General features: G+C 42.0%; 1 protein-coding gene across 1 annotated transcript in view; it reads left to right on the plus strand.

Moving 5' to 3' along the window:
* The first annotated feature begins 960 nt into the window (after nt 1–960).
* dntt (deoxynucleotidyltransferase, terminal) overlaps nt 961–20343 on the plus strand; it is a 98000-nt gene continuing 78617 nt past the window's right edge. The window contains exons 1-3 of the mRNA XM_005933588.2: nt 961–1155; nt 7221–7395; nt 11929–12039. Coding sequence (XP_005933650.1) covers nt 962–1155; nt 7221–7395; nt 11929–12039 — 480 coding nt within the window. The 5' untranslated portion in view covers nt 961. The remainder of the gene's footprint in view (nt 1156–7220; nt 7396–11928; nt 12040–20343) is intronic.

A 20343-nucleotide genomic window follows, 5' to 3' on the forward strand; every position in this document is an offset into this window, starting at 1 on the left:
ACCCGCTGAAACCTTTTCTTTTACATTCCTCACCGCCATAGCACAGGAATCATAACAACAGGAGACAACGGCTCATGCTGTAATTACCTCTTTGGAAACAAAAGGAATAGATGAATTCAGCTGATTAAATCTATTTTCAGTCTGCATTTCTGTCTGATCCATATGCAGCCGTATTCCCCAGATAAACGCTCCTAATCATCAACGGCTTGCGTATACAGTACCTGTATGTGTGCAAAGGCCGTGCACGAGCTCGCGGGCTCTCCGGGGAAATGCCCACAACGGCTCTCAGTTTTAGGCAGTAAGCTAATTAAAGCGGCAGAGCAGATGGTGCAGGCTTGGTCTGGACATAATGAGACGGTGAGTGGCGAGACGAACTGGACATGGCAGGACAGCTGTGAGGGGTTTGTGAGGTGACCAGAATTCAGGCGTCTCCCAGGAGCGAGAGGCCTCGCTGGCAGTCGAGAGGAGCAGAATTTAAAGTCCATGAAAACTTTATGAGCAGCTTTTTAAGAAGAAGAGGAAGAAGCAGCTACTGGATCAGTAATTGTTTACTTCCTCCAAGTGTGTGTTTGTTGAAAATGCTCCACTGGAAATGAGTAATACCACGTCAGCACAGTGTTTTTCAAAAAAAGAAAAAGAATTATTATTTTTTTCTCCCGCTCACATCCTCAATCACTCGATCTTGGCAGGTGGTTTTTGGTAAACACCAAATCCTCAACACCTGTTGCCAGAGGCTTTTCCTGTCTGCCAGCTCTCACCAACTCTGCTCCCAAATATTAAAAAAAAAGAGAGAGAGAGAGAGAGAGAGCCACAAGTGAAAAAAACAACTGCACCATTACCAAAGTAGGTGTTTCTTTTTTTCCTGGATGGAAGTTAAGTGGCGCACAACAACACCGACACAAACTCACAAAAGCGGCGATTCCTAGAGGTGCAGAAATACTTTAGAGAGCTCATCTCAGAGATGTTCCACACTCCTATTGTGCCTCGCGCGAGGAAGAGGTCAAGGCCGGCCGAAGCAAGCGCTCCCAGGCGTGAAAGGGTGAAGTTTGAGGATGTCAGGCTGTACCTGGTGGAGAGGAAAATGGGCCGCAGCAGGAGAAGCTTTCTGACCGAGCTGGCCAGGTCAAAGGGCTTTATTGTGGAAGACGTCCTCAGGTTTGGGAACCAAAAAAAAGCTTGCCATTTGTGTCATTCACAGACTTAGCAGGGCTTGCCACCTAAAAGCTTTTCTCAATGTGAAGCTGAAAAGAGCTTTAGTGTAAGGGGAGGAGGGGAGTGGGTACACTTTTATTTTCTGGGTTTGTATTTGCTGGAAGCAAACAGAGTGGTTTGACCTGGCGGTTGACTTTTGAGGCCTCTAGTTTAACCCTAGAAGCATTCAGCAGAAGCATTTTCTGGCAGTCAAGCTTATGACTTCAAAATTAAATACTTTCCATGCCTACAAAAAGTTTTATTATAATCTGAAAAAAAAATACAATTACAATTTTGTGGAATAATTGCCTGTTCACAGAATTTTTGACTGATTGGAGTGGGAAAAACATGCCAGGACTTCAACACTGAGACATCCAAAGTTACTTTTTGACACTTTCCTGCAAACTTCTTTTTTTCTTAGAAGCTATGGTCCAATTAGCTAAATAGAGAGCGACTATTGTCTCATGAATAGTTAATTAAGAAGGGTTAGGGCATCCATCCTGCTTCCTCTACACCTTAGTGGATTCCCCCCCCTGAGCCATTACTCACAGCTCCACACATAAATACGTTAAAAGCAGGGGCAAGAAATTGGCTAAACCAGCTGCAGCTTGTTGGCAGCCAGAGAACTACAAACAATAGAAGAAAGGTAACAGAGCACACGCAAACTTTTTAATGAGTTTGGTGAAAGTTTTTTTTTTGTTAAGTCTCACTAAAGAAGAGATGTTCTGTGAGCTTGTTCCTTGGGATGATGATTCATCTATTGCACGGTAATTACAGACGCAGCGTGCCTCCGTCGTTTTTTCTGCCTCTAATTGAAAGTATCTTTTTAAAGTCCCAAACTGTGAGCACAGCAGAAGTCCTCCGCTTGACACCAGAGATGCTTTAGAGTCAGGCTTCTTTGTTAACGCAACATCCCGTTATTTAGAAGTCGACTTTGTTTTCAGTGCTGGGCGTTAAGCTCAGAGTTTGAGCTCCTCTGGTGAGCAGGTGTTTTTGTTTGTGTTTTTCATTGCTTTGCTTTCATGTAAAGTGAGGGCAATTTCTCCTTCTAAGTTAACATTAGCTCAAGGTTGAAAAATGGTTGAAGTTGAGCATATGATGTAGGGTGTATGTACAGGGTTTAGGCAAAGGGTCCCAATGAGTATGCTATAACCAGCATAAGAGCCTGTGTGTGTTTGTGCGCGAGACAGAGAGAGCGTGTTTAAATGCGTGTCTAAGTGGGCCTGCCAGCCGTGCACCAGCTTGGCCATGGCAGCATTCCCAGAAACACAGCTTGAGCGCTCCTACGGTTACACTTGGCTTGATACAATTGTTTGAAACCAACGACAGGAAGTAGAGCGTGCCCGCCTCAAACTGACATTAATTCTGCAAGCCGACAAAACTGCTATCAGCTGCAGTTTGATAGCAACACCTCACGTGCCTAGTCTTACACACGTTATAGGCAGGCTGCCTCCAGCATATGGTCAGATGCGCTGCCTGCTTTCCTCCGAGCATAAAGGAACACGCCCGTACACACAGACACACACAATCACACGACGCACATGCACAGAAGTTTCCACACTGTATGAATTTCAAGTCCTGCGCGCATGAACATGGATCAAAATATTGACATGTTTGTCCTGGGTGACTAATGAGCTGCATTACATGCTGTTTCGCAAATGGGAATAACACACACACACACACGCACAGACACAGACACGTACTTACCCCATAAGTTTAGGTCATAGGCATCATTTTCCGAACGCTTTGTTTTCTGAGGAATGATGTTTTATCCTTGAATTTGTCACAGCAGTTAGATATGATGTTGGATGTGACTGTGCACGTGAGCCTTTGGTGCAGCTGCTGTAAAACAAAAATCAGTGGCAGAGAGTTAAAAACATTTAGTTCAATATGCATCAATATTTATCGTATGCTCGTATTCTAACATATGTTACCCGAGTTCCACTACTAACTATTCCCTCCCACTGAACCTTCATTCCCAATGAAAGCCTTACCTCGACACCCACGTCAAGCTAGCAAGCTAGCAATCACTTCGCAGGCCACCTTCACATTCTTTTTGTTACTTCTTTTGTGGACACTGACACATTTATTCATTTATTTGTTTTCTCTGTACACTACCACACTGGATTTTAAATCAAACAATTTGTATGTAATTGAATTTGAGAATTTTTAACTTCAGGCAACAAAAGCGCTATATTAGCAGTGCTGTTTAAGACTTACCGCCACTTTCATAGGCTCAAAAGTAATTGGACAATGGTTTTGGCAGTTGCAACTGAGATTTACCAAAAATGGGAAAGGAGAAAGGTATGGAAAAGGAGAGAAACGTCTCATGATCTGAAGCATACCACATTATCTGTTAAAAATGGTAAGGGTATAGAAAGGGGATGTACGACTAGCATGTGGAACTGGGCCTCTAGTGTTTCTTGATGATGTGGCTGCTGATACGAGGTAGCAGGAGGAATTCTGTGGCTATACTGCAGTTTTGCAGTGCTTCCCAGTCTTTCTCTCTCCTCCTTGTGTCAAAACTACAAAAGTTGTGTCAACATCCAAAAAGATATGGACATAAACGAATGGAGGAGCATGGAGGTGGTGATGGCAGCTGGGTTGAGTGTAGTCTCTTTTTAAAAGTTATTGTCATACAACTACATATATCATGTGTGTTCTTGAAATGCACTTTGAAAGTCATGGCTTGGTCAATTACTATGCTTCTCTCCAGCTTTTATTTCAATAAGAGATATTTTTATTTATATAAAAAAAAGTTGTCAGTTATTTGGAGTGATGGCAGGAGTTACTTTAGCAATACATTTAACATTTTTCACTAGTTTTTGTTTTAAGAGTAGGTCACACCTAGATCTACCGTTGGTTTTTAAATGTGCTCTATAAATAAAGTTATTGTATTGTATTGTAGATTTGCAACAAATAGTTCTTGAATAAATAAGCTGGATTAATGCCCTGCAGTTACTATATTACTGAGCACTCAGGCCATTTTGCCATCAGAGACAGACTAGGCAAAGAGCCTCGAACAACTGCCATTGCTTGAAAAGTACTATAAAAATATCTTCCTCTTATAGCTTCCTCTCCTCATGTGCATTTCCTACATTTAAAGGTTGACACCATTCTCATGGCGCCAGGGTCCCACAGGGAATACAGTGCACTGATCTAATCTATTTATACTTTATTTAAGACTAACCTTTCAGAGCTCCAGCTTTTTAAATGTGGATTAATAAAAGAAAAATTATTTTCCTTCCAGTAGCGATCATAATTAAGATATTTGGACTTTTGGATGGACAAAGCAAACACCGTAATGGTGTAATGGTGAACTCCAAGACTATTTTCAGATTTTATTACAGATAGTTCCTTTTAGGTGGGTACAGAGACCTGCTCCGTAACTACGCCTCTGTTCATTCAGTTAAAAATAACAGTTTGTATTTTAAAAAGCTTATTTAGGCTTCTTATCAATTATTATTCTTATTAATTTATTAGATAAAACTCTAAATCAAATTAGCCAAGTCCACAGCTTATCTGTTTGGTGCATTTATTTTATCATTATAATGAAAATATATTGCACTACTGATCATGTCTATGCAAACAAAAACCTCACTGTGGTGTAAAAGTCTGTTCCAGGCATTCACAGTCTTTGATTAGCTTGTTTTCACTTTTGGAAAGGACAGAGGGAAGCTGCTGACAGGAACTGGGCACACAGATGACTCAAGAGAGTTCTCCATATCAAAGCCCATTGACTTTAGCCTGTCCTTGTGTCTGAGCTCAGAGTCCCAGTGATTCAGGGAAGAACAGTCTGGTTCTGGCTTTGCTTTCTTGCTCATTTGCATGTCAATCTGCCATTTCACATTCTGCTCAGCTACATATTAAGATAAGGATCTGAATTTTGGGGATATACAAACATAGTTTGAAGGAAAAGAGTGTTTTTTTCTTCATAATCTTAAGTCTTGGTCCAAATAGACAATTCAAACCACTTTGATTTTTGAGAGAAAGCAACCCAAGAGCCAAATCTTGATGACTGTGGTTAGACAATCATTCATGTTGAGCCTTTGGAGATCATAGTTGTGCCGCTCAAATGTGTCTGTTTGAGAAGCTCCTTCAGCATGTCTTTGCACTGAGGACAAGGAGGATTTTTCTGCAAAACACTAACAATCAGTGGCCAGACTGCCAGTGATTTGACCAATTAGGCTTCAGTCTGAGCTCTGCTGGGACCTCCCATAAGGAGTCTTTCCACCGTTTTATCCGTGCTAAGAGAGAAGAAGAAGAGGAGGAGCATGCCGAGTGTGATTATGCACAGCTGGGCAGCCTGATTGGGTTTGGTTGTTAGATTCTGAGGCAGGAAGCACAGGGGAGGAGGCCTTGATAAAAAGCCTGTTGAGATGGTCTCGGTGGAGATGCACTGGCTGAATGAGTTCAGCTATCAAACAATCGAGAGAGGCACTGGGGGTCTGTGGTGATTGTTGTTTACCCAGTGTCGATCCCCAAATGACACAAGTTAGACTGCAATGCTGACATCTGAGCTGCATTTCAAAAGCTTCGCTTGCACCCCTTGCTCTTTCAAAAACCTGCCGAGCCCTAGACGTGAACATTTTTTTGTTAAGACAAGCAGCGAAGGAAACCTTTCGATCAAATAAGATGAAGGCATCCCGTGAAGCAATCCTACTAATACATAAAAAGTCCCAGAAAGCTCCCGTGTCATTCAGTTTTGACATTTGCTTTTGTGATTTTTGTTGTTGTTTGTGGTTAGAAAATATTGGAAAATGTTTTCTTTAATTTGTCAAAGATTAGCTAAAATTCATGAAAGATGATATGTCACTGGTTCTTGGTCAAATTTGGATAACATGCAAATTAGGGATATCTCAAAAAGAAGCAGGATGCTGGCCCTCGAGGACCGGAGTTTGACACCCCTGGTTTAAAGTGTTGCAAAGGTCACCTGGTGGGAGGCAACCTTTCTCCAAACAGCTGCCTGTTCAATTTGAACACACTGCAACCACTCTCAGACAGATTGGCAAAGGTTTCCAAATAACAGCTATTCAGTTTTTAAACAGAGAGGCAGATTGCAATCATGTTGCAATCAGTCTGAGGCAATCTGCACTGGTGCGATGTGCTTCTTTGTAGTAGGCAACTCGTTGGTTGTATTCTGGTTGTATTCCAGTATAAAAGAAAAGTTGCAGAGTGTCCATGCCATTCTGCAGTTAAACTATTGTTGCAAGGTATTTACGTTATATTTTATATTTAACTTACCAGAGTCACGACTTCATTAAACCTGTGGTGGTGCTTAGCAATTGAATGTGATGCTAAGCTAACCTTTAGTGAAGGAGAAGAAATTCAGAGGGGTAAAAGGGCAGACAGCAGGAGAAACCTGCCAGTAGCGTGTTGTGTTAGTATCACATCTTGAGTTAATCTGTGATTTCCACGTCCAAATATTCACAAAGTAGTGTTTCCACTTCAAAAATGTGAAAAAAGTTGTTCAGGTCAGTTCAGTTTTAGTTTGTCTATTTAAGTTTAGCTCTTATTGTTTCAGGGTGTTCAGTTTTAGATGAGTTTTTATTAGTTCAGTGTTAGTTTTGGCTTTTGCTAATATGATATGTTTGATGACCTGATCTACAGAAAAATACTACACAGGATCCAACAGTTTATTAGTTTTAAAAACCCATTTTACATTTTTAGTCTTGAGTTAAGTGTTACTTCACTATAATAACCCTAAACACAAGAGGCTGCTTAGATTTTGACACAGTTTGTATTTCTGCATGTAATAACAGGATTTCTGCAGTTCCTCTCAGCTCTCAGAATTTTAGCTTGTTTTAAATGTTTCTTTTGGTTCTGTGGTGTTTCGTTCTCACCACCACCATTATACTATTTTCAACCAACCCGGGCAAATCGTAGCATTTTTTTTTTATCAATTGCAATCTAAAAAAAAAAGGAATAGATTTTAAGGTCTCTGAAATGAGAATATGAATATTCCGGCATTCGCTGTATAGAAGTTGCCAAACGTGCTCTGAAACAGCTCTTTTTCCACTTCCCCACAGCGATGTGGTGACTCACGTGGTGTCGGAGGATAGCCAGGCCTCATCTCTTTGGGCGTGGCTAAAAGGAGGGCCTGTGAAGAATCTGCCCGTCATGCACGTTTTGGACATCAGCTGGTTCACTGACAGCATGAGAGAGGGGAAACCTGTTGCTGTGGAGACCAGACACATTATACAGGTTTGTGTGTTGCAAATAGGGGTGGGTTTTTATAATCGATTTATTGATTAAAATCGATTCTGGCTTGAATAACGTAAAATCGATTCATTAAATTTTTAATATAAATTTATTTTGCCCGAAATGCCAGAATCTCAGGTGACATCTCACAAAATTTCAACAACCACCAAATAGCTAAGACAGTAAATGAGAACAGGAACATGGATTCTGCAGCTTGCTGATTCTGATGTTTCGGCGGGTCCGCGCTTTGTGTTCACGCCCTTTTTGCACTGATTCTAAAGCTGTTAGTTTTATCTCTCTCCAAACAATATTGACTGAACCAGCAGCAAAAGAAGATCCAAACTATGCTTCACATAAACATCGTCATGAATTCCCTCTGACTTTTGCTGTTTTGCTTCCACCACGATGCACAGCTCTCTCTCGCTCTCTCTCTCTCTGTACTTCAAGAACAGTTTCCCGTCTAAAAATCTGTTTTCTTCATTATTCACTTGCTTGTTATGCACAAGTCTACCGTTGTTTACAGCGCTGTCGGCAGCTGGGTTTTTTTTTCCCTTTTACATTCTTCCGAAAAGAAAACCTCATTTCTGCTGTTCAATACTGAACCAATTTAAACTTTTTAAAATTATGCAAAATGCAAAACGCTTAGCTGTGTCTCTAATAAAACCGCTGTAACATCAGAGGTAATGTTCATAAGTTGATTAATGGTTTTCTTTCGTTTTTGATGTACTGCAGAATATTTTTTATAAAATACCAGGCCAGGAAAAATCGCCTTCATGTTTCTCTGTGTTTTATCTTCAGCTACTTTGACACAAAGGCATCTGCTGTGATGCTTACACCTTTGATAAAGTCTTGCGTGTGTCAGCTTCCTTTTTATAGATACAAAAATATGTAAATGTACTGATCTGAATTATAATATTTCTGACTGTCAAAATTTCCCAGATTTAAATCGAATTGAATCGATTCGTGGATCGAATCGATTTGGGACCTTGTGAATCGGAATTGAATTGATTCTAGAAATCAGTGACAATACCCAGCCCTAGTTGCAAATCAGGCACAATGGCTAATAAGTGTTTAGCACTAGATGGCACTACAAACAAAACAGGATATGATTACGTACTGAAAAATAACTTACCGGTCCGTTGCCATGCGTTGCCGGTCCATTGCCATGCGTTGCCATGGGTTACCGGTCCTTTGCCATGCATTGCCATGGGTTACCGGTCCGTTGCAATGCGTTGCCATGGGTTACCGGTCCATTGCCATGCGTTGCCATGCGTTGCCATGGGTTTCCATGCGTTACCATGCGTTGCCATGGTTCCGTTGCAATGCGTTGCCATGGGTTACCGGTCCATTGCCATGCGTTGCCATGTGTTGCCATGCGTTGCCATGCGTTGCCATGCGTTGCCATGGGTTACCAGTCCGTTGCCATGGGTTTCGGTCCGTTGCCATGTATTGCCATGGGTTACCGGTCCGTTGCCATGCGTTGCCATGGGTTACCGGTCCGTTGCCATGCGTTGCCATGGCTTAACGGTCCATTGCCATGCGTTGCCGTGCGTTTCCATGCATTGCCATGGGTTACCGGTCCGTTGCCATGTATTGCCATGCGTTGCCATGGATTACCGGTCCGTTGCCATGCGTTGCCATGCGTTGCCATGCGTTTCCATGTGTTTCCATGCGTTTCCATGCGTTGCCATGGGTTACCGGTCCGTTGCCATGCGTTTCCATGCGTTTCCATGGGTTACCGGTCCGTTGCCATGCATTGCCATGGGTTACCGGTCCGTTGCCATGCGTTGGCATGCGTTGGCATGCGTTACCGGTCCGTTGCCATGCGTTGCCATGCGTTGCCATGCGTTACCGGTCCGTTGCCATGGCTTGCCATGGGTTACCGGTCCGTTGACATGCGTTGCCGGTCTGTTGTATGGGCTCAAAATGTGGTCATAAATATTTTGTACTTGTAAATCAGGATTTGTATGTGTAAAAAGAATTTGTGTGTGTGTGTAAAAAACATTTGTGTGTGGACTAATGTGATACATTGAAGAAGAAGAAAGAAAATAAATACACTTATATTGTGAAGGTATACATTGGATATATTGCATTTAGGTTTTTCCTGCCACTGCAAATCTATAACGTCAACCCCCTAACAGGGAGCTCATATAAAAAGGACACTAACTCTCCCTCTGTCTCTGCTCATATTACTGCACTTCACCTCACTGATAGCAAGAGAAACATCCTCCATATTGCGTAGGAGTGTCAAATGAACCCATCAGCTGGATGTCAGGGCTCAGAGCAGCCCACTAACACAGACACATACACATGCTCGCAGACGCACATATTTTCCCCCTGTGAATGGCTCTACGAGAGCTTGGCGGCATATGTATCCAAAATAAAGAAATATGCTGTCTTCTTTTCCTTCCACCGTGGAGAAGGAGGGGTAAAAAACAAAACAAAGCGAAAAAACCCCACAGTCAAGATCTGCCAGTTTGCCAGGCTCCATCTATGCTTTCTCCTAACAGCCTGTGACGGCCTTAATGGTCACAATGAAATCTGCCGTGTTTGTGCCTCCACGTGAGAGACTGCTGTGGCAGTGTTTCCTCGGGGCCCACGTAAGCGTGGCACATCAATGGCACGACTCTTGTCTTGCTGCGTCATTAGGAGACGGGGCTAATGATGCCACGCTGACATTTATTGACCCATCTCCCCAGGTAACCGGCGAGGCCCCGTTCCTCTTGCTTGTTTTGTGATGCAGCTCCTCTCTGAAGCAAACGAGTTAACGCGCGGTGGCATTTATGCGTGTGGTGCTTCCAGTAGATTGTTTTTTATGAGTGATAAATCCATTTAAGGAGCTACCAGGAGGAGATAAAATATTCCCCAAACAGGCTACTTCTTGGGCACATTTGCCTGCGGCTCGTCATGATAGTCTGAAGATGCAATGTGTTTTTCGCTATCATAAATATTCTGCAGCAAGTCAGGGAGGAATTTTAAGTATTGAGCCCATTGAAATGTAATATTTTCTATTACTTCCTGGCTCGCAGAGAAGCTGTTTAGTGTGTTTGAGTGGAGATGTGGTAAGATGTGAGGATACTTTGCTTCAAAAGGAATAAAAGTGGAAGCAGGTGCTAGGGAGATTGTGAACGTGTGTCTGCCTTCGTGCTTAGGAGATAGGTGGGCTGGGGATGAAGTTTGTGGGTTAGCGTGTGCGCAAAAGGCCAAGCAGTTTCCCTTATGAGGTACGACCTCTGTGACCTTTGTGGCGCACGTTGGATCAAGTGGCTTTTATTAACTCACCCAAGTGGCCTCATCTGACCGTGTGACAGACGTTAACGTGGAGGGGAGGAGCAGGCCCGGAAGTGTCTCTACGCTTCACAGCGTAGAGGTTCTGCGATTCTTGCCGTACCTTTTCATCTCAGCAGATGGTGTGCGAAGAAATGAGGCCCCAGTGTGCAGACTGCACACATTAGTTTAGTAACATCTAAAGCCACACAGCAAAGGTGGAGAGAACGCTGGAGAGAAAGCCAGGAGGGGATACGGCGCCTCTGAGATCAGTGTGTGAGCTTTAACTTCCACACAGTTAAAGGCCTGTGTAATAACCGAGCCCAGATGGGAGGGGGGGAAACCAACCTCTGCATGCTGATGCACAGGCGCTTTTTTTTTTTTTTTTGGGTCTCCATGGACCCACAGTCTCATATTGGATTAAACGAGCTGCAGCTGAGGTGGAAAAGTGATGAAGAACACCCGTGTTGTATTTAGAAGGAAAACAGTTAGAGAGTTTCACTTTTGATTGGCAGAAAATTTTCGCCGTGAAATATATTCAAAGTTATTCAATTTTTTTTTTTTTTTTTTGGAGAACAGGAAAGGCTCCTGGCAGAGAATAAATGATGAACGTTTTTAAAAAAAAAAAAATCCCTTAGCTGTTGATGCAGCCCAGGAGTGTGAGAGGTACTACTCCTTTTCATTATCTGTTCAAGACGCCACTGTTCCTCCTGCAGCATCGGTACCAGTCAACGCTCTGTGGTGACAATCTCCTCCATCTTTCTCTTCCTCCTCTTCCTCCCCTCTCTGTGTCACTCTCCTGCCAAATCCACAGGCAATTTTATGGACACAATGTTCCCTTTTTGTGATGTCTAATTGTCTCCAAGAATATTAATATTACATTGGTAATCCTTTTGACACATATATTACAAATGGGAAACCATTTCTTATAGAATGAAAAGGCAATTTACAGGAGGCAAATTGGATGATGGCAAGCAGATTTGTAATGCCACGGGTTAGGCAGCATAATGGATTTGGATGCCACCAGACTGTGAGATGAGTGTCATTAGCCTGTTGCCCTGGAGACACAGTCATAAAAATAACTTCTCCAAGGCAAATGGCTACGTTTTTATGTAATTCAATTTGAACTCTTGGCTCTGCGCTCGTCAGGAATAGCCTCACACACATTTACACATTTAGCCTGTCAACAATTTGGGCTGAGAAATTAACGCACTTTATGACAGTGCGTGTTTGGTTCATGCTTCTCCGGTTATTTTCTTTTGCACACAGGACACCTTGGCTGCATCGCCAGAAGCTACAGCACCCACACCCGTGTCCACGGTGTCTCAATATGCCTGCCAGAGACGGACCACCACAAAGAACAACAACAAGATTTTCACGGTGGGAAATTGCTTCTCCGGCCTCACTCTGAACCACGCTTTTACATGTTGAGCCACCAGAGGCTCGTCGCTCTTACTTTGCAATGTAAAAAGCTTCCCTAATCTGTTCTGCTCTAATTGGATGGCTGGCTCGCTTCACTCACGGGCGCTCTGACACAGCTCTCCCCCAAAATACATTAACCTGCAAATGAGTAGCATCTGCAGCTGCGGCACGTTCGAGGTGCAACAGCTGACATGCCTGCGAACCCTGGCACGGGGGCTGGCACGGACACGCCCAGAGGCGCTGCGTTACGCTGAAATGGGCAGTGGACGTGACACTCCTCACAAGCGATGATGGATCTATCTCTTCGCCATCTGGTGTGGGCGGGTGAAGGAGGGAAGGACAGAGGGGTGGGTAAATTGGGCTGCTGAAGAAGGGTTCGCTCAGGGTACACAACAGAATGGGAAAGTAGTTAATTGGCGTAAGTGTTGATGAGTGTGAAAGGAAGAAACGATGTTGCATTAATAACAGCAATGTAGGTGTTGAGAGCATCAGTCAGAAAACAGAAACAAGCCAGTGTTAGCAAACATTGCATTTACCAAACTTCGTCAGCTATTGTCGAGTGGAACGCATTTGGGGTTCTGACCCTTGCTCAGAGAAAACAGTTTAAAGAGCTTGAGTTGGGGCCTTCTAACTTCTGAGCAACATTGTCTGACATTTTGTAGGCTAAACAATGAATCTCACAAGTAATTTGCCATGTAATGAATGGCAGATTAATCCAGAATGAAAATAGCAATTACTTCTAAATTTAATAGTGCTACTGTGACCTGAAGGAACTTAAAAGAAGAAATGGAGAATGTATGCAGAAACACATCATTATTTATTTCCTCTTTTCTTTTTTGGGGCTGTCACAGAAGGACTTTTTTGTAACTAAAACTGGATGTGAATATGAATTTGAAGTTTTAAAATGTGCAATATTACCGTAAACTGAGTGGCTATGTGTGTGTTTATGTGGGACTGCGGAGACCCACTGATGAGTTTCCGTAAGACGTATTAAGTACAGCTCGCAGAGGGCCTGTGGAGCATCTGTTTCATAATGACTCTTTACTTCCCACTGATGGCAAATGTACATAAAAAATGCACACACGTGTATGGATATTGGCCCGCATGTACGTTCATGCGTGTGCTGCAACCTTCTAACACACACGCACAAAAGCACATGTGTTTTCCCACATGGACGAGCAGTTACAGATGTGCATACCCACCTGCGTCTCACCTGGGGAGCGTTGCTGTTCAATTTCTTATCTCCCCAATTCTTTCCACAGCATTAACTGCATAATTAGCAATCCCACTCAATTTCCCTATCACAGGGATTAACTCATTATCTCTGCATAAGGAAGGCCACATCAAAGCAGAATTTCTGATTAAAGTAAAAGGTTGTTCTAGCTGTGGACCTGAGGAAAACCACAGGTACAACTCCCCATAATTAAGAAATATTTTAACTATCCAAATTGTAGAGAAATAATAATACTAATAATAAAATTTTGCCTTGTCCCGTGACTGGAAACCAATCACCTGTAGTGACAGTGCTAAAGAGCAGCAAGCTATTGATCCACATTGGTGACGTAATCCTTGATTGGTCCTGCTGTCTGCCTGATTGCAAGGGGCAGTAATGATGTAACCTTGTGAATACCCATCTAATGAAAAAGCCTTTGAGTGTGTGAATTAGGGCTTTTGCCCTTGATACCAGTACTGACTATGAACCTGACTGTGGTAACAACTACACCAATCAGACATGACATAATGCCCACTGACAGATGACGTGAATAACACTGATTATCTCTTAATCACAGCACCTGTTAGTGGGTGGGATATATTAGGGAGAAAGCGAACATTTTGCCCTGAAAGTTGATTTGTTAGAAGCAGGAAAAATGGACAAGCATGAGGATTTGAGCAAGTCTGATGAGGGCCAAACTGTGATGGCTAGACGACTGGGTCAGAGCATCTCCAAATCTCCAGCTCTTGTGGGGTGTTCCCGGTCTGCAGTGGTCAGTATTAGAGCAGGGCAATATGGCCAAAAATATTTATCACGACATATATTTGAAAATTTGCGATAACTATATAACTGACGATATAATTGGTGCGAGACAAAATACAACTCCACAACTTTACTAGCGCAAAAAAACCCCCATTCATTTATTTTCACTTAAACAAGCAGCTGTTTTTTATGTGCATTAAAGCTATATAAAAATGTAACAGTGCAAATGCAAATTCCTTGCTGAAAGTTTAACCAAAAGGCATTTCAAGTAGAAATGGGCTGACATATCCTGAGCATAACCATGTATAATATCCACTTGTTGTGTTTGCAGGCAATTTGGGCATCTTCAGTACAATCTGCTACCGAAGCAATTACAGGGAGTTTTTTTTGGTGAAACCTTGTTTGCATTTTTGTGACCAAATTTACCTAGTGACTGCAAGCAACCTTGGGGAGTAAGGTTGGTGGAGTAACGCTTATTTTTTTCCTATTTACTGGCTGTTACCAGGCAGTCACTAACCAGTCTCCATGCCTGTGTGACTGGTCACAAAGGGAAATTCCAATCTTCCAATCCTGAGAATCTGAGGTATTATGTTACTTAACATGTAACAATTTCCACAGTGGCATTTGTTGGTTGGCAGCCTTGGCATTAAATCGTCTGCCTTGCATTGATGGAAAGTGGCCAAATATGGATCAATGTTGCTCCTTCATGGACGTTTTCAATAACAAGTGCTTGAAAAGTTCACTCTTACTCATTAGCGAGTTAGATGTCAGCTGGCAGCACTGTGTTGTCAAATAGTCTCAGAGGAGAAGCTTGTATAAAGGCAAGGAGAATTTGTAACTCTAAAGCTTTTGTAATGTTCTTATAAAGGGATGTTAATATGCAGAACAGCTACAGAACACACTCACATTATTATCAGATGATAAAGCAGCCGGCATGGTGGCGCAGTGTTTTGCTCTGCAAGAAGGTCGCAGGAAGAAGGCCCTGGGTTCAAATCCAGTCTTGGGCCTTTCTATGTGGAATTAACTGTCAATTGACTGTCGTTGTGAATCCGAGTTATTGTGTTTGGTATATACACTGCTGTGTGCCATGGCTAGCCAGTGCCACCGTCACTCAGCAACATAATACCTTGTAACCAAAAATAAAAGTGAAAGACAGCCTCTACCAGTCAAGCATTTGCATGACTCTCAAAATCTGAGCTTCACTATGGCACTTTAGCAATTATTCAGAAGATTTGCATATTACATATAATATTTTAACATTATCTGACTTAATGTTTTTACCACTGTTCCCTTCAAGGTCATTTCCTTGCACAGGTCTAAACCAGTTCGAGTGCTGGTGCTATTTTCAGATCACTCCCTGGAGGTCAAGTTCTAAAGACTGTTACATACCTCCAACTTCCGCAAATATCAGTTTCAATCTGACCCGACCTTCGAGGATCGTAACTGGTGATAAGTGCCTGGTGTCCAGCTGTGACCCAGAGACCAAACAGCAGTAAAAGAGCCCAAAGTTACCGATCCTGAAGAAGGTTAGAAGGTTAGGATCGGGGGCATCACAGATTTCTGAACTTTAGATTCAAATTCTACAGTCGGACTGCCAAACTCAGTTTTACTGAATGTCCTGAAAGGCCTCAAGAGGAACACTGAGAACAGAGGACCTGAACTGTGGCATGCTGGGCTTGCTCATGGTACATATACTAGTTGCAGGATTGGATCCCTCACAGTTATCCTTCCCTAAGTTGACACAATGCAGGTGATAATGCCAAACGCGCCATTGGAAATGGTTATAAAGGGAATTCCTGGGAGTGATCTAAGGACTTTTTCCCACCTATAATTCATTTAATCTGCTCCAAAGGCGTTAATGAGTTTGTAAACTTGTAGCTTTTCCCCGTGGTTTGTTTTGTTTTGTTTTTTTTTACACATGAATAAATCCAAGTGGCTCAAATTACATCACTAAAAGCCACGTAAGAGTTTTCAGCCTGCTTATTGGCCAGATGTGTCTGGAGCAGGAGCAACAAAAGTAAATATAAGAAGATGGTGTGTAAGAAAACAGAGAGTTTGCATTCATTGTACGGCTAGCTGCCTTCTCGCACATCCTTTTGCACATCCATAGTACCTTCTTGCATTGAGAATACAAAGCAGACGCTGTTACGGGATGTTTTTTAGCTCAAACTTGTAACATACACCTGGTAGTTAGTTCGGATCGGGGTCGGATCACGTTCACAATAAAAACATATCTGCGTGGATGTTTAAAAATGTTTCTAAGACTTCTAAATTCCCCTCCTGATGCATACGTGCCCGAAAAGGGTTTTTCTTCCAAGCAGTCACTGAAAAACAGTCAGTACATTTTTCCTCACAAAGCATCCCAAAGTAGGTAAAATAAATCTTTCATTAAATTTGATGGATTTGGTTCATTAAGGAAGAAAAGACATATGATTATTTAACCTCCGTAGTGCAAACCAATTATAAAGTCAATTATTCTTTGGATATTTGGAAAATGTTCCAAAAGCCCAGAAATGCAATTTTGTGATATCATTACCCAGTGTAAAGTATAGACATACAGAGTATGAGGAATATAGGGCGAGTGGGATTTTTTAACTCAAATCTACAATAGGCCACACAACACAAAAGTAAACCTAGATACTGGTACGGTAAATTGTGGCTTTGGTGGGCAGTTTTCATTTAACTGAATGCATACTGTCCTTATGTCTGCCGTCAGTTTGAGATATTAAATTAACTGTTGCAATCAAGCAGTAATCTGTAGGTATTAAAAAGATTAAGCACAGTGCTGAAAGCAGCAGGTGTTTGAGTGATCAGTTTAGTCTCCACAAGCAAGTCAGTCCACATAGACTACCCTGTTAAAATACCCAATTTTGCAGTGGAAACAAGTACTTTCCCTGCCTGGTACAGATGTGGTTTTGTCACAATAGGTATTTTAAAATTTTCACTTTTTTGTTGTTGTTTTAATTAGAAAGGTTTACCCTTCTTGCGATTGTGGCCTCCTTGATTGACAGTTGGGTGCAGACACAAACTAGTACTTATAAAGCACTTGTCTACTGAGCACTCAAAGGATTTTCCACTACAAGGTTCACTATCTTTTCCAAGGATACTTCAACACACAGACATGTGACGCTCCCCACCATGTAGGGCAGCACGGCGGCATGGTGGTTAGCACTGTTGTTGCACCACAAGAAGGTCCTGAGTTCAATTCAGGCTGGGGTCTTTCTGTGTGGAGTTTGCATCTTTTGCGTGGGTTCTCCCCAGGTCCTCCGGCTTCCTCCCACAGTCCAAAGACATGCAGTTAGTGGGGATAGGTTAATTGATCAATCCAAATTGCCCATAGGAGTGAATGTGAGTGTGAATGGCTGTCTGTCTTTGTGTGTTAGCCCTGCGACAGACTGGCGATCTGTCCAGGGTGTACCCCGCCTCTCGCCCTATGACAGCTGGCATAGGCTTGAGTGCCCCCTGCAGCCCTGAAAAGGATAAGCGGAAGCAAATGGATGGATACATTAATAAGATGCCTGAATTGTTGAACATTTTTAGAAGGCATGACTTCTGTGAAGATATATTAGAGCAACAGGTAACATGACTGGCTGATATCTTGTTGTTGTTCTTTGGAAATTTTTGGGTGGAACCAAATATGGAAGTATCCCATTAGTTCATTCTATTCAGGAATTGTGGAGTGTTGCATTACCACTAAATATAATGTGAAAAAATGGATAGGAAGCCATCATTTCATTTAAATCACCAGTTTCTGTGAGAGGGTGGGATTAATTTTTTACTAAACTTTAAAACTATTGCTCACTTCCCTTCTGACTACTGCAACACATGATGAGGCACACTGTGGGTGAACAACATCTGGATTTGTCTTAACATCCCCCTTTTGAAATAAAAATCCTTACTTTTTGTAGTAATACCCAAACAATAACAGCGGAAAGTTGGTCATATTTCACTATTACACAAAAGTTATTTTTTCTAATTGGACAAAACCAATTTATTTAGAAAAGATACAATGTGGTGACGCAAATAATCAACACCCAGGGGCTTTAAATGATGCAGTTTCTTCTTACAGCTCTCTATATAGGGTAATCCGTTAGACAAACAAAGGAAGTGTGGGAAAACCTGCAGTGATCTCAGGAAGCAGGGATGAAGGAGCGTATCCGGAGGAGCAGTGTATGTGTTAGTGAAGGAGGAGGAAGTGGTGGTTCAGAGTGGTGTCAGAGTCATGAAGAGAGGATGAGCATCGTCCCAGCAACAGCACCCCAGTGAGGTGTCAACCACATGCTGGCAGCAAACGGCCCTTCATTCCACAGCCATGCACTATTGATTTATTCAACCCTGCTCCCTTTTTATCTCTCACCATCTCTGCCTCAAACTCTTTTACTCCCACATTACTTCTACATGCCCTTTTCTTATGTATAACACCACCCTAGCCACCTACCCATTCTTCCTGTGCTTTCTCCCACTCTTGCTGCCTTGCTGTGACTGGGAAATTCACAGCTTACTTACGCACATAAGTCAAGTTTACACTCTCTCTTTTTTCTATCTGCTTAGCCTCGATTTTTCTGCTGTCATATGTTCACTATAAGTCTGATGCAGAGTGTTAAAAAACAACAACACTTATGTTTTGGGTGAACATCGGTTATTTTTTTTCTGATGGTAGCACACATGCGTGCACTTATCGGCCCCTTTTGTGCATCGCTTGGATACTAATTGGATCGAGATATAGGGAATTTTGGAAGCTGGATCAACACCTTGGGCTCTTTTTTGTGTTTTGGGAGCTGGTTCCCGGGCAATTTTTGTGATGTATGGGGTGAAGTTGGCTGCTGCTGTTAAAGAGTACAGTTGCCATTTAATGCTCTGGTTGACTGGTGTATAACCTCAAGCAGATATATACCAGCAAACACAGGGGAAGAGAGGCAGGGAAGCTAAACATCTTGACTTCTTTCTCTTGCAGTACAAGACCTCAAGTGCATTGATAACACTGACATGTCACAGATGAGGAGATGGTTGGAGGGGATATTGGAGCACTGAACCTTAAATGCATCACACTGAATACATCCTTTACCCGATGGAGTTCACAACTTACAGAGGAAACAAAGAAACGGCTCAGAGAGGATCAAAGCTGGAGCAAACAGCGAGGCCCTGTCTGTGTTTGGTTTTAGAGTTTTAGAGAGACTAAAGATAATAAATATTACAAAATGCCTTAAACATCTCTTTCACAGCATGCATAAAAAGTAAATTCTTTTTTATTCATTGTTCGAACCATGAAACTTAATGTTACATGAAAAAAAAAAAAAGATGGAGGCATGTGCCCGCTACCCATTCATTAGATATGGGACAGATAAAATCCATCTCTTAGATGCTAATCGTGTTAAAACTCTTCTCAGTGGGTTCTCTGACCTTCTTTCATGGTTTCTTTTTGAGCATGCGGTGAGGCGGGCTGCTGTGCGAACATGGTTTGCAGGCATGTTCATGATAGTCGGTGATGGGGGGTAAATCGGCGTGCTATATCAACGTCCCTGCACACCAAGTCTCCCTATCAGACTTAACTCCTCATTAATTAGATGAACGCAATTGCAGGGTGGATTTTTAAGCCTGCAGTGCTGATTCCACACAGCTGCTTTGACAACATGACAGTTGACAGACTGGTGCCAAGGCTCCGTGCATGTTTATGTGTGTTTCTGTATATGACACTTTAAAGTTCTAGTTTGCCACAGGTGAGATGATTGTATATATAATGACTAGAAATTAGAGCCATTTTTATGCAGTTGTGGTCAAAACTTTATCATGGGCATGAATGTTTTTTTTTTTTTTTGAACTAATCCTTTTCAAGGGTGGAATAATTACTAAGCATACATCTTTAATTCTTTTATTTGTTTTATGTGGTCTCATTCCATTAAAATTAAACTACCATAAAAGTTAGAGACATGTTTATTTGTTTTTGCAAATTCAGCAGGAGATCAAATAATTGTACATAATCTACTTACTGTACATACAGTGAGTACATAAAGTTTATTATTAAAGCACTTTTCATAGACAAGTTGTCACAAGTGGTATACAACAAAAGAGAATAAAAGAAATTAGAAAAATGAAGTACTTTAATAGCAATGCAAAATAAAGTTAAGACATGGAATGACAGACATGAACGAGTACTTTTAAAAACAGTTTCAGTCAATAAAAAAACTTACACTAAAAAAATGGCTAAACACCAAAGTTTTAAACTGATATTTAAGATTTCACACAGTCAGCTAAATGCAGCTGTAGTGGGAGAACGTTCCAGTATCTTG

This window comes from Haplochromis burtoni, unplaced genomic scaffold, assembly GCF_018398535.1.
Source record: "Haplochromis burtoni strain Fernald_Lab_line unplaced genomic scaffold, NCSU_Asbu1 Contig_170, whole genome shotgun sequence".
NCBI classification, from domain to species: domain Eukaryota; kingdom Metazoa; phylum Chordata; class Actinopteri; order Cichliformes; family Cichlidae; genus Haplochromis; species Haplochromis burtoni.